This window comes from Pseudonaja textilis, chromosome 1 (genome assembly GCF_049901715.1).
Source record: "Pseudonaja textilis isolate UNSWEBS1 chromosome 1, rPseTex1.2, whole genome shotgun sequence".
NCBI classification, from domain to species: domain Eukaryota; kingdom Metazoa; phylum Chordata; class Lepidosauria; order Squamata; family Elapidae; genus Pseudonaja; species Pseudonaja textilis.
The window spans coordinates 7,595,367-7,608,228 of NC_141990.1; the positions used below are offsets into that span (position 1 = coordinate 7,595,367).

The following is a 12,862-nucleotide window of genomic DNA, read 5'->3' on the forward strand; positions in this document are numbered from 1 at the left end:
GTTCTGATACAAATAAAAATAGAAAATTACAATTAAAAGATGGGGAGGGAGGGAGCAGAATGCAAAGGGGTGGAGGTGGGGTCTATCCAGCACCTACAGTGTGATTATTCCTCTGTTATACCTGAAAACAATTATGTATGATGCTGTTTGAATTGTTTTGAGGAAAGCCTCCAATTCTGTCAATGCTTCTACCCAACCTGTTTCAGACTCTTCACCAACATGTTTTAATGCATTTGTAGACATAAGGACTAGAAACTCTAGAAAAACATTTTAAAACAAAACAAAAAAAAACCTTGCTTAGGTTTTTGCCCAGAACTGCAACATGCACCTAATTTTGTTCCCAGTTTTCAAAGAAGAAAATGCCTGGATGAATTTTTTTTTTTACCTTGTTAAACTTGTTTTTCTTACCTTCCATTTCTTCCAGGTCTGTTTTATAATCCTAACAGCTTTACGTAACCTCTGGAAATGTTTCCTAGCTAGCCACTGGCGAACAGCTACCAAAAAAAGAGAGATAAAAATGCATTTAGGGAATATACTAGAGCAGTGTTTCTCAACTTTAGCAACTTTAAGATTCATGAACTTCAACTCCCAGAATTCCCCAGTCAGTTATGCTGACTGGGAGTTGAAGTGCACACGACTTGCAAGTTGCCAGGGTTGAAAAACAGCGTGTTAGTGGGACACAGATAGCAACTCTCTTATACTAGGACAAATGACTCTTCTAACTTTCTTGGAACTTGAGAAAATAACAGAATAACAGAGTTGGAAGGGATCTTGGAGGTCTTCTAGTCCAACTCTCTGTTCAAGCAGGAAACCCTATGCCATTTCAGGCAAATAGCTCTCCAACCTCTTCTTAAAAACCTCCAGTGTTTTTAAGACTTTCCAGAGGGAGAAAGGAGACATTTCCCTAATTTGGTCCATTTAAATTGAAATGTCTGGGATTGAGCCTGTAGAATTTCACTCTGAGCTATGTCTCTCCTTTCAAAAGACATGTAGAAACTCTTCCAGATCTCTCAGTATAGGAGCCTCCCCCCTCACCTGACTGGATGATGGTTGCAGACCATCTCTGCCTGGCAATTTTCTTCCTCCTGAACCTTCTCCAACAGCACTGGATGCAGAATGCTTTCTCAGATAAGAGAGAAGCCCTTTGGAATTCGAGAAGCTCCAACTATGAAAAGAAATGTAAAAAAAAAAAATCTTGTTGGACCTGGGTGTAGGCAAAAAAAGATTCCTATACACATACACCTTTATTCCCGCCCCACCCCCCACCCCCAGTCAAGACTACATGCTCAGAGGGCTAAACTTCATCTCCTCTTTTCTGGTTTACAAAACAATTTATGCTAATCAAAATGATTTTGTTTCCCCCCCCCCATCCAAGGTAAGCGGAGAGGAGGGAGAATGGGAAGGCCTGAATCTATGTCACTAAAGGGCTTTGCCCCCACCTCCCAGACTTGTTTTTCATGTGTCCTCATGAGGGCTAGAAATCTTTGATGTTACAGAATCCTATTGTGGCAAAAATTCACCCTGATTCCACCCCCGGCCAACATTTTGTTTTCCTTTCCAAAACTTGCTGGATGATTCTTACCATGGAGTTGGTCAAAAATACTTTGGTCTTGCCGCAAAACATGGGTAGGTTGGGTGATTTTGTTTCTCTAGGTTTGACAGATGAATGAATGGGTTTCACTTGCCGAAGGATATCTTGGACCTCAGACTGCAAAGTGTCACATTCTTCTTCTATAGGAGTAGTCACTGATTTGCCTGTTAGAGAATTAAAAAAAAAACACAGTAAAAAGTTTTAAAATATTAGCAGTCACTGTGGGCCAAACTTCACGGGTTTGAACTTAAAAGTACTAAGTAAAATGGGACTAACTAAAATGTCTTGGAAATGCCGAAGCAGGTGATGCTGTGGGATCTAAATATGCACAATCTTTCCCCTCCTGCATGGAATGGATGCAGTCTTTATGGATTCTGTCTTCTTTACAGAATCTACAGGTAGTCCTCGACTTATGACAGATTGCTTAGCCACTGCTTGAACTTACAATGGAAGAAGGGAGTTATGACCCAGATTTGAAGTCACAGTGACCATTCCCCCAGTCTGCTATCCTGTAACCACATTTTGGCAACCGGTCTGCATTTACTGTTGTTTGCAGCACCCTGTGGTCACGTGACCACAATGTTTTTTTCCCATAAACTATTGTTTACTTCCAAGTTTCCTGGGGGAGGAGCACCCATAGCAAACAATGGCTTCACTTAGAGACTGTGGTGATCGCTTTACGACCATAGCATTTTGTAAGGACCTGCCTCAACTAGTTCCTCAGGAAAGTAAGACTCTTGAATCTGTTTGGTTGAATCAAAATAACTTTTACCGAGAGAAAAGTGATTGCGGGAAAGCCAGGCAGAATCTGAAAAAGCCCGCGCAAAGCACACAGCATTCTTTCATTTCCCCAACCCCAAACCCCTGACCAGTCCACCAGCAGCCAATGTGAAAAGTTGTTATGGAAACTCCAAGGTGCTAGGTAGATAATCAGTCACCCTCAGGGCATGGTGGTCCTGATGGCAATTGGAATTGGGTGGGAGGGGATCAGCTCCTTCTCTGAAGATGGTCCCACTCCCCCTTAATTCCCAAGCAGTTAGGCAAAAGCATGAGAAAATGCCAGTAAGACTTCTCTCCCCCCTTTTCCAACGGAAGGGCAGGACACGATGCTACGGACCTGACACATTCACTTTATGACAGATGCAAAAAAAAAAAGTTATAAAATCAGATGTGGTCACAGGATAAACTGCTTAACAGCCATCACGACTTACGAGAGCAATTACAGGCTCAATTACGGTAGTAAGTCGAGAGGTAACTATACACAACAGTTGCATGAGATGGTGTACCTGCCCTAGTTGCTGCCCATTTACAGTTTGAAAGCATGCAAATGCAAGTAGATAAATAGGTACCACTTTGGTGAGAAGATAACAGTGCTTGCCTTGGCCTATAGTTATGCTGATCACATGACCACGGAAGCATCTTCGGACTACACTGGCTCCCTTGGCTAAGAAGCGGATATGAGCAGCTCCCTACAGAGTCAGATATGACGAGACAGGGGAAATCTTTATCTTCACCAACCCATGTAGTTTGGCCCCATGACGGGGGAGTCCTAATCTCAGCTTACCTCTACTAGCCAGCCTTGTTCTGCTAAAGCAAGGAGAGGAGGGTGAAGTGTGTTGCTTGGAGAGAGAGAGGCTGCCGTAGAGAGAAGCAAGTTTTGGGAAGAGTGGAAGAAGAATCCAAGGAGAACTAGGAAAACCAAAAGGGCAGTTGGAAAGATAGCGGGCAACTCATTTGATTAGCTGACGACGACAACAAAAATAATAATCAAAAACTAAACCAAACACCAATAATTATTCCCGAATTTGTATACAGGTAGTCCTCGAGTTAGGACCACAATTGAACCCAACATTTATGTTGCTAAGTGAAACATTTGTTAAGTGACTTTGCCCCACTTTACGACTTTTCTTGCCACTATCGTTAAGTGAATCAATTCATTTATTAAATTAGTAACATGGCTGTTAAGTGAATCTGGATTCCCCATTGACTTTGCTTGTCAGGTCACAAAAGGTGATCGCATAACCCTGGGACACTGCAGCCGTCATAAATATGAACCACTTGCCAAGTATCTGAATTTTGATTGTGTGACCGTGGGGATGCTGCAAAGGTTGTAAGTGCGAAAAATGGTCATAATTCACTTTTTTCAGTGCTGTTGTAACCTTGAATGGTAGCTAAATGAATTGTGGTAAACCGAGGACTACCTGTATTTAGGTGCTTATTTTTCTAAAAATAGTGACAAATAAGATGTCAGCTTTGGAAGCCATATTAGCACCAGAAGCTTCCACACTGCCACATTTTTGAGCTTGGGAATTTGGGAGGGGGGATTTTATGCAGCATATGTAGTTAGACATAATAGCATTCTTTAGAGTCATGTTATTTCTGCACCTGGTGGTTGAAGGGATGTCTTGGGGCATGTGATGAAATGATGGGTGCAGGGCATGGATTTGTAATTTTTAATTATTGTAGGAAAACCCAGAACTTTCAGATTCGGGTTTTCCCAGATGTGCCAGCATGACAGCTCTAATAAAATGGAACTTTGAGAAAATGCCTGTCTCGGAGTTTTGCTGTTGGAGTTTGTTTTTCTGAAACGCTGACATAAAACATACTTCCCTAACCAAAAAGGAGCACTGAGTTATTTGTAAGTGTGATTCTTCAAGTGACCATCTCTGAATTCATATATATTTGGCTACGTTTTCCCAGAGGTTAGATTTTTTTTTTACCAGAAACTCATTCTGCTTGTATTCCATATGTGCTACTAAGTAGGGCCTTTGCTATTCTTCTGAACCTTGAAATTTAGAAGGGTGAATTTACAGATGATCAGGAATGGGACTGATAGGGGAAGTCACTGGTTCTTCATCATTGTTTCTGCTTTACAGATCCAGATGATTATACTGTTCATTATCTGGAGGGAAGTAGATGTTGTAAGGCAGGGGGTCCCCAATCCCCAGTCCGCGGACCAGTACCAGTCCATGCAAGTGGCAGGTGACTGCGTAAAGCTCCATTTGTGTAAGCAGCAGGTGTGTGTGCAAAACCATCCCTACCACCACCGTCACTGCCACCGGTCCGCAGAGAAGGAAAAGTTGGGGATCGCTGCTATAAGGAAACAGAAGATACAGCTGTTTTCCTGAAGCTGGGGATGAAAGTCAAACTGACAGCACTGTAGATGTTTGCATTTCTGGACCCACTTAATACAATGATGGGGGATACAATTAAGAAAAGCTAAATTCTTACAATTAAGAGAGGCAGTTTGGTGGTGTGGTTAAGATGCCAGGCTCAAAATCAGGAATACATGAGTTTAGTCCTCTTTAGGCATTCTTGGTCCAGTCCAGGGGTGTCAAACTCAAGGCCCATAGGCCAGATCCAGCCTGCAGGGTGCTTAGATCTGGCCTGCAGGGCCGCCCTGGAAACAGCGAAAATGGAGCTCAGGGAAGCCATGCAAGGCCCATCCAGGCTCCGTTTTCAGACATGACGGTCTCCTACAGCCCTCTACCTGCGAAAACGGAGGCCTGGGGAGGCTGCATGCTTCATTTTTGCTGGCTGAGGGATGGAGGAGGCTGTTGCAGTCAAATACGTAGCCTCAATGAATAATGTCGAGCTGGCCATGCCCACCCTGGTCATGCCCCTGACCATCACCACCCCAGCCCCCTGAGATCAAACACAACCCTGATGCGGCCCTCAATGAAATCGAGTTTGACACCCCTGGTTCAGTCAGTCACTCTCTCAGCTCTAGGAATGAGCAATGGCCAATCTCTTCTGAAAAGCTTTGCCAAGAAAATTGCACATAAATGACTTCTCACTTGTGACAGATGTGTAAGAGGAATGTTCTACAAAACTTAACCCTACAACTCAATTCCTCATACACTATGACTTCTGAAATCTGCAAATTCACAAATTTCAGAAAATCCAAAAGCAAATATGAAGAATAGAGAAAGTGAACAAAACATTTAAAAAATGGAAGAGGTTTAAAGACCTTGAATGCCCAAAGCTGATGAAGTCAATTAATCTTAGAGATAGTTGTGAAGAAGAAAAAAAATGAAACTTTGACTTTGGTTTTGTTGATTAGAAAGACTTGGTATTATAGGAATGGCTAGTTGTATGTTAATGTGTAAAAGCAAAAGTTGAGGTTGGAGTGTGTTTATCTGTGCTTAGAAGAGTTGGAAGTCAATGCTCCCTTTTCTTACTTTTTTCTCTTTCCTCTTTGTATCTTACACCTTCTTTTCCCTGCTGCCTTTCCTTCCCTTCATTTCCTATTTTTTTCTTCTCTTTGTGTATTTTATATAATAAAATAAAACCTTAATAAACATGAAAAAAATAATTTTAGAGATAATCCATGCTATTACCAGAAGATACAACCTTAAGCTTACCATTCTCTGCATCAGGGGAAAAATCATTTCCTTGGCTGGATGTTGCTTTCGGATTCAGTTTCTTTAATTTCTTCAGCAGCCCATAACGTTCTAAAAAGTTTCTGAATGAAATCCTGCCAGGAAAGCAGTAGGGGAAAGAAATGATCTGATGCATAATCCAATTCTGTGTACTTCTGTACAAACAGCCTATCACTGTAACCTGGAATTAGCGTAATAAATCATGACAGTTATTAAAGAGGTCACCAGGTGACCATGCCTGATTTTATAACCATTTTTCTGGTGGTTATTAAGCCAATCCATTGTCTGCAATGGGCTTCTTTTATTACAGGAAACCAGAAGTAAATGCCAGGCTCTGGCAAAAAATATATATAAATCATGGTCACATGATCATCTGACACTGCAAATAGCCATAAATGTGGGCTGGTTTCCAAGAACCCAAAATGTGATCACATGACTCAAGGGTAGGATGCTGAAACTTCAAGTCTGGGTTTTAAGTCACTTTGGGAAGGTGTGTTGTAACTATGTATGTCCAATTGATGTACTAATCAAATGAATTGTGGAAGCATAACTTTCTCTTTTACTCTTTCTCTCCACCCATCTGGCCATTCCTCCACCCCACCCCACCCACTCCAGCTATCCTCCCTCTTCCTTTGCTTCTGGCTCTGATTCATGATGGACCTTTTAGGTCCTCCTAAAAGAAACAATGGTTACAGTTTGGAGAAATGGTGGCATTTATGAAGGACCATCTCTAGGGGAGATGTATAGGGATAGTTATTGCTGTATTCCACCTATTTTAACAGTGAATGTATCTTCGTGCAATTGAGTGATTCCAAATCAAACTTAGAAGTTGCTTTAAATAGTTCTATTTCCAAAGTTCAGGATGTGGTGAATAGGACCAGCAGGCTTGGAAAAATCCAAAAAAATTGCAGAAGTACAAAATGGTACATACTTAGCAAAATTATCAGTAGTAAACTAATAGCTTGCTTTGATGCTATCAGCGGATGACAGGAATAGCAACTAAAACTTTATGTATGTTATGTCTGTATGCTAGCCAGACAGCCACATTAATTTTAGAGTTAATTTGGATATAAGCAAAAGGCCTCCAGTGTAAAAATAACACCCAATTACCCAACCTGCAAATAACAAATAAATACCTTAAGAGAGAAAGGTCCTGGAAATAATTTTGTACATTTATTGTTTGGGGTTTGGCTTGCAGGAAATTTTATTTTATTTTTTTAAAAAAGGGGAAAATCCTCTCCCACCACCGACAACCCAACTCATTGGGAATGAGATGATAGATAAATGGTATACAAATAATGTATTCTCTCATTTCCAAATATTATAAGGACAATGAGAGAAAAATGCAGGGAAAAATACAAGCCAGGAAAATCATAAATAAGAAAAGAAGTGCAACCTCTTTACCTAACTGGAAAGCCAGCTGCACTGATGTTGACAGTTTCTACAATGCCGCATGCCTCCAACTGATGCAGAACCTGGAAGAGAAAGAAACTTTGAAGAACACCACTCCCGAAAAACTGTTTCCACTTCTGGGGAACACACTCCAAGAGAGCTTCAGAGAAAAAAGGGTTGGAGGAGGGCAATAAGAATCATAAGCAGTATAGAAATTAAATTCTACAACAGGAAACTGAAAGTCCTGGATATGTTTAATCTTGATAAAAAATTGACCTAGAAGTGATATGATGAATATCTGAAAGAAGCCCACAAAAAAGGTGAATCTCATTCCAGAGCGCAGGAGGCGATAGCGCTGATTTTAATTACCAGGAGGCAGGTTATATTTGAAAGTTAGAGAAAAAGTCTGGAGAATAAGAGTAGTCTGGCAGTGGGAAAGTCACTCAGGGCTGGTGCAAAATCCTTTTCTGGATGTGTTCGTTGGGGCTGCTTTAATTTGGATTCCTGCTCTAAGAGAGGAGTTGGGTTAAATACCTTAATGCCCCCTTCAAACTGTGTTACTGAAGAGTTAAACAGCTACTTACATTATCCCTGACATATACTAAAACAAGTATTTTTGTGTGGAAAAGATAGCAACAGCAATAGCATTTATATATTAATTCATAGTATTTTGCATAGTATCTCTGGATGGTTTACAATGTAAGCATTATTTGCTTATTGCCCACAACAATCTGGGTCCTCTTTTTACCGACCTCGGAAGGATGGAAGGCTGAGTTGACCTTCAGCAGGTCAGGATTGAACTCCTGGCAGTCAGCAGAATCTGCCCGCAATACTGCATTCTAACCACTGAACCACCAGGGCTCCACAACCCAGGAAAGGGTGGGTGGTATCAGCAAAACCAACAGATCCTTTATAAATATTGGGATAATGGGGTTATGCCTTAACTTTGAAAGACAGAAGAAATATAAAGAAAGGACTCCACAATGTAGAAGATATTTGATATTGATAGAAGAGAATATTTGTAGCTCAGGGTTGAACTATAAGGTGTCCCTGGAGGGGAAAACATAAATAAATAAAAAAATTAGTGTACAGGTCACCTCCTCTTTTCTGAAAAGGTCCGCCTTGCAGTCTGCGTTGGGCTTAATGCACCGGATGTAGTGTGGGGTGGTACTGTGCAGGATCTCCATCAGCTGCTCGAGGGAACCCTGCAAGAGAAACAAGAGAAACGGGCCCTTGAGGGTTTTGAAAAGAAAAACTGATCTACAGTGAAACGTTGCAGCGTAATGCATTCTTGATCAAGATTGCAATCCGTTGGCCTGGCTCTTTTCTAAGGCACCCCAAATATATATTCTCTCCCAGTTTTATATATATATAATACACACACACACACACACACACCCACCTTGCCTTCCCACTCCCAGCATTCTGTGCCTGCTAAACTCATTGGAATCACGCCTCATAAGCAGCCTGGAGGGAGCAGGATGTGAAAGCAAAGGAAAGCTGGGAGAAGCAGGGCACTATGTGAGGCCAAGGGACTGACTGGGATAATTTGTGACGGCTTCCCCTTTGTCTTTGCTTATGGGAAGATGGCAGGCAAGGCTGCGAATGGCGATCACGCGACTGTGGGGTGGTGCAGTCATCATCCTGGTTGCCAAGTGCCCAAATCGTGATCATGTGACTGCAGGGTCTTGCGATGACCAGAACTTCAAGGACCAGTCAGAAGTACAGGTAGTCCTTGACTTATGACAGTTCTTTTGGTGACTGTTCGAAATTACAATGGCATTGAAAAAAATGACTTGTGACCATTTTTCACACTTATGACCATGGCAGCATCCCCAGGGTCATGTGATCAAAATTCAGACATCTGCCAAGTGATTCGTATTCATGATGGCTTCTGTGTCTGCGGGTCATGTAATCCTCTTTTGTGGTCTTCTGATAAGCAAAGTCAAAGTCAAAACCCAGAGTAACAGCTGTATTACTAACTTAACAACTGTAGTGATTCACTTAATAACTATGGCAAGAAAGGTCATAAAATGGGGCAAAACTCACTTTACCACCATCTCACTTAGCAACAGAAATGTTGGGCTCAATTGTGATCATAAGTCAAGGACTCCCTGTATGACTTATTCAGTTCTGATACAATTTCAAACAGTCATTGAACAAATAGTTGGTAAGTGAGGACTACCTACAGTTTAATGATTCGTCCTTTATTCGTACAACATCCCATCCTGCCTCCCTTACCTGTGATCTCCTGTTCTGAGAATCTCACTTCCTCCTCTTCCTCTCCTTTAACAAATACAGGTTTTGGGGCCCACTGTTGTAGGAGGAAAGCACGGGGATAAAAAAAATGAGGCACAACTTAAATTGAAATCTGTAAATGGGGCGAACCTTAAATTTTGAGACGACTGTGACAAGTGCAGGTTTTGCTTGAGTCTTTGTATGATTTTCGTCAGGTTTGGTGTTTGTCTCTTCTACAGGAAATAATTTCTGAAGCAAGGCATCCTGGGACTGTTGCAGCAATAGGACCAACTCTGGGGGAATGGGATCCTGTATTTTTAAAGAAAAATCAGAAGCAAACAAATTATCAGACTTTATCATAGTGAACCATAAACATACAGAACAATTCCAAATGCATCTAACTGTTGCAGCAGAAAGTGCTTCTGACAATATTTCCAGTCCTTGCTCCGCTCCAATGTATCTTTTTTGGGGGGTGGGGTGGGTGGGGGCTGGTGTTCCAAAGGACAGGGGCCACCATAGAGCAGGCCACTTCCTAGGTCCTATCAGAAGGCACTGCTTAATGGATGGAGTACGTCCACTACAGGCAGAAACCATGAAATACAGAAAGGTTTATATCTGTCTAACTTTTTTGTGGGTTTGTAAGCAAAAGCTGTTGCCACACAAAAGCTTCAGAAAGGAGACCCTAACCAACAGCCAGAGATATAATGTTTATTTGCGCATTTATGAACAAAATTTAAAATCTTCTGGGGATGATGACATTACATTATTGTTGGAGGAACTGCAGGAGAAATTATTCCAGTCCCTTAAAGAAAATGGTGAGAAAAAATATTCATATATATGAATAAATGGTATCTTCTGCGTTCTTTTGGCCTCTATGGTCAGCAGATGACGGTTTAAATTGGTGTTGTTCACTGGTACCAAAGATTCAAGCAGCACGTGCAGGGAACTTCTCTGTGGCAGCAGCCTTCCTATTTTTACAACTCACTTTTAAAAGGCTGACAAGGTTTTTTATATCAGAAAATAATAACGGGGGTGGGGAGGGAGAGAGAGAGAAGAAAGACAGAGACAGAAGAAAGAGACAGACAGAGGGGGTGGGGAAAGAGGGAGGGAGGGAGAGAGAGAGAGAGAGAGAGAAAGAGAGAGAGAGAGAGAAGAAAGACAGAGACAGGAGAAAGAGAAGGAGAGAGAGAGAGAGAGAGAGAGACTTGAACTAAGTTTTGTTTTTTTAAACTGGATGCTTTTCTTTAATTGCCCATCCAGTAAACAATTAGAGACTTAACAAAAAATGACTTAGAGACCACTGGTTTCCCTATCTCTCATTTAAATTAACAAACACAAGTGATAACCAAACATACCTTATTTTTTTCCACCATACTCTCAATTCGATAGCAGACACTACCAGCATAATGGGATACGATGAAGTTTGGCTCCTTCCTAAATTTGTCTCGGCTTACACTCCTGTTCTTGGACAGAGCAATCTCAATCCGACTTTGAAACTGTGCAGCATTGGAAGTCCAGTTAAGGCGACAGGCCTGCCAAAGAAAAGAGAGACACAGTGGGGAAAAGTTGGCTGGGGGGGTGGGGCAGGGGGGGGGGGGAGGACAATTACGACCAAAGCCAATCAAATTTAGGCATAGACGAGTATTTTGGAGCAGTCCAAAAAGGGGGAAATCCAATGTCGTGGTCAATGTCTATGGAGGTTTTCAGTCTTTGAAGATAGCAAAGTCCACATTATGGACAGAGAGGACCTCTGGTTTAAAAGAGGAGTCAAAGAGGCCATCTATGTCAAAACTGAATAGGCTTCACCCAACACAAGGGGAGGGATATGACACCACCCATCTCCTGTTTACAACACGTCCTTTCGGCAGTTCCAAGGAGGTTCCACACTTATTTGCACTACTCAGGTGACCCTGAGGACAGAGACAAACCTCCAAGTGGCCTCAACAACTCTCTAAAAGAATGCAAATGACCAGCTGTCTGCAAGGAATATAAATCCTTCCATTCCCCACCATCCAGTCAGAGATGAAGAAGCTTCTTGGATGAGAAATGTCTTCAAGGAGAAACAAAGAAAGTCCAGATGTCTCTTGAAAAAAGCATCTTTGGGACAAATGCTGTGGTCTTTAAATCAGGCACTCCTTCATGCCTTTTACATTCCTTTTTTTCCCCTTGTTTTGCATTGCATCGGTATTGTCTTACAGTGCCAGTTTAGCCTCTTCTCCTTTGGATAGCTCTGATTACGATTTAATGGACCTTATTTGAAAAAGAAGAAACGGAAGCTTTGGACTCACCTCATTGAGCAAGGAGAAGATGCTAACAGGATTCCCCTCAATGGCATCCAGACAGGTTTGATTATCTTGGTAGTTTACAAAGGACCATTCAAGACCTTCTTCAGCATATTCTTCCTGGGGGAATCAAAATCATAGGAAAATAACAGAGAAAATGATTTCCATTTGCCCAAAGACCCTGGGACACAACCACCGATTCTTGCAAAAGAATCCTTGGGGAAAATTCACTGGCAAAGTATTACCTGTTGAGCCTTTAGAAAATGGCCGACAAAATGCTGCTGCAGTTTCTCATTGGCATAGTTGATGCAGAGCTGTTCCAAATGGTTTTCCACAAAAGATTCAAAACCGTAAACATCAAGTAGACCTGGAGTGAAGCAAAGTCAATGGGGAAGCCAGGTTCTCTTGATGACCACGTTTCAATTAACAACTGCAGTGGTTCCCTTAACAACTGCGACAAAAAGGTTGTAAAATAGGGCAAAACTCATTGAACAACTGCAAATTTTGGGATCAATTGTGGCCATAAGTCGAGGATTATCTGTAGCCTCATCCCAAACCATTTAAAGCTGTAAAGGTAATAATCAGAGCCCTGAAAGAAACTGGATGATTCCCAGATTGCAGAAGGTTCAACGTATAGAACATTATTTAATGTGGATTCTAACTATTTCTGCCAGCAGTTATGTATCCAAGATGACCCCAAATAATACCTATGAAGTTGTTCCACACGGAATTTGAGGCACAGATGCTTTCGTTGATCACAGACACCAGCCAGTCAAAGATCCTGTAAGAAAGATGCAAAATTGTGTCACTCTAAACAGCCAGATATGCTATTACATAGCAACAAAGAAGCCGTAAACACAAATACTGAGTTGTTAATTGTCTGTCATAAACAGGACTGAAGACCCAGTCCAAAGCTAATAATCAATCATGAAGATTATACTTTTTCTTCCAGGTTACCTTACCCTCCTCAAGGAGAG

At 41.6% G+C, this 12,862-nt stretch overlaps 1 protein-coding gene across 4 annotated transcripts in view; it reads right to left on the bottom strand.

Moving 5' to 3' along the window:
• Positions 1–12,862, bottom strand: part of MYO19 (myosin XIX) — a 36,117-nt gene that overhangs the window by 4,820 nt on the left and 18,435 nt on the right. For 2 of the 4 annotated variants that reach the window (XM_087925313.1, XM_026710296.2), the window contains exons 12-22: positions 12,593–12,666; positions 12,131–12,252; positions 11,892–12,005; positions 10,959–11,135; positions 9,754–9,912; positions 8,463–8,570; positions 7,378–7,448; positions 5,956–6,068; positions 1,583–1,755; positions 1,036–1,165; positions 409–494 (exon numbers count right to left, since the gene is read on the bottom strand). In XM_087925313.1, coding sequence (XP_087781439.1) covers positions 409–494; positions 1,036–1,165; positions 1,583–1,755; positions 5,956–6,068; positions 7,378–7,448; positions 8,463–8,570; positions 9,754–9,912; positions 10,959–11,135; positions 11,892–12,005; positions 12,131–12,252; positions 12,593–12,666 — 1,327 coding nt within the window. Of the gene's footprint in view, positions 1–408; positions 495–1,035; positions 1,166–1,582; positions 1,756–3,155; positions 3,281–5,931; positions 6,069–7,377; positions 7,449–8,462; positions 8,571–9,753; positions 9,913–10,958; positions 11,136–11,891; positions 12,006–12,130; positions 12,253–12,592; positions 12,667–12,862 lie in introns of all 4 variants that reach the window. The other 2 variants (XR_015741918.1, XM_087925310.1) reach the window with 2 other exon arrangements.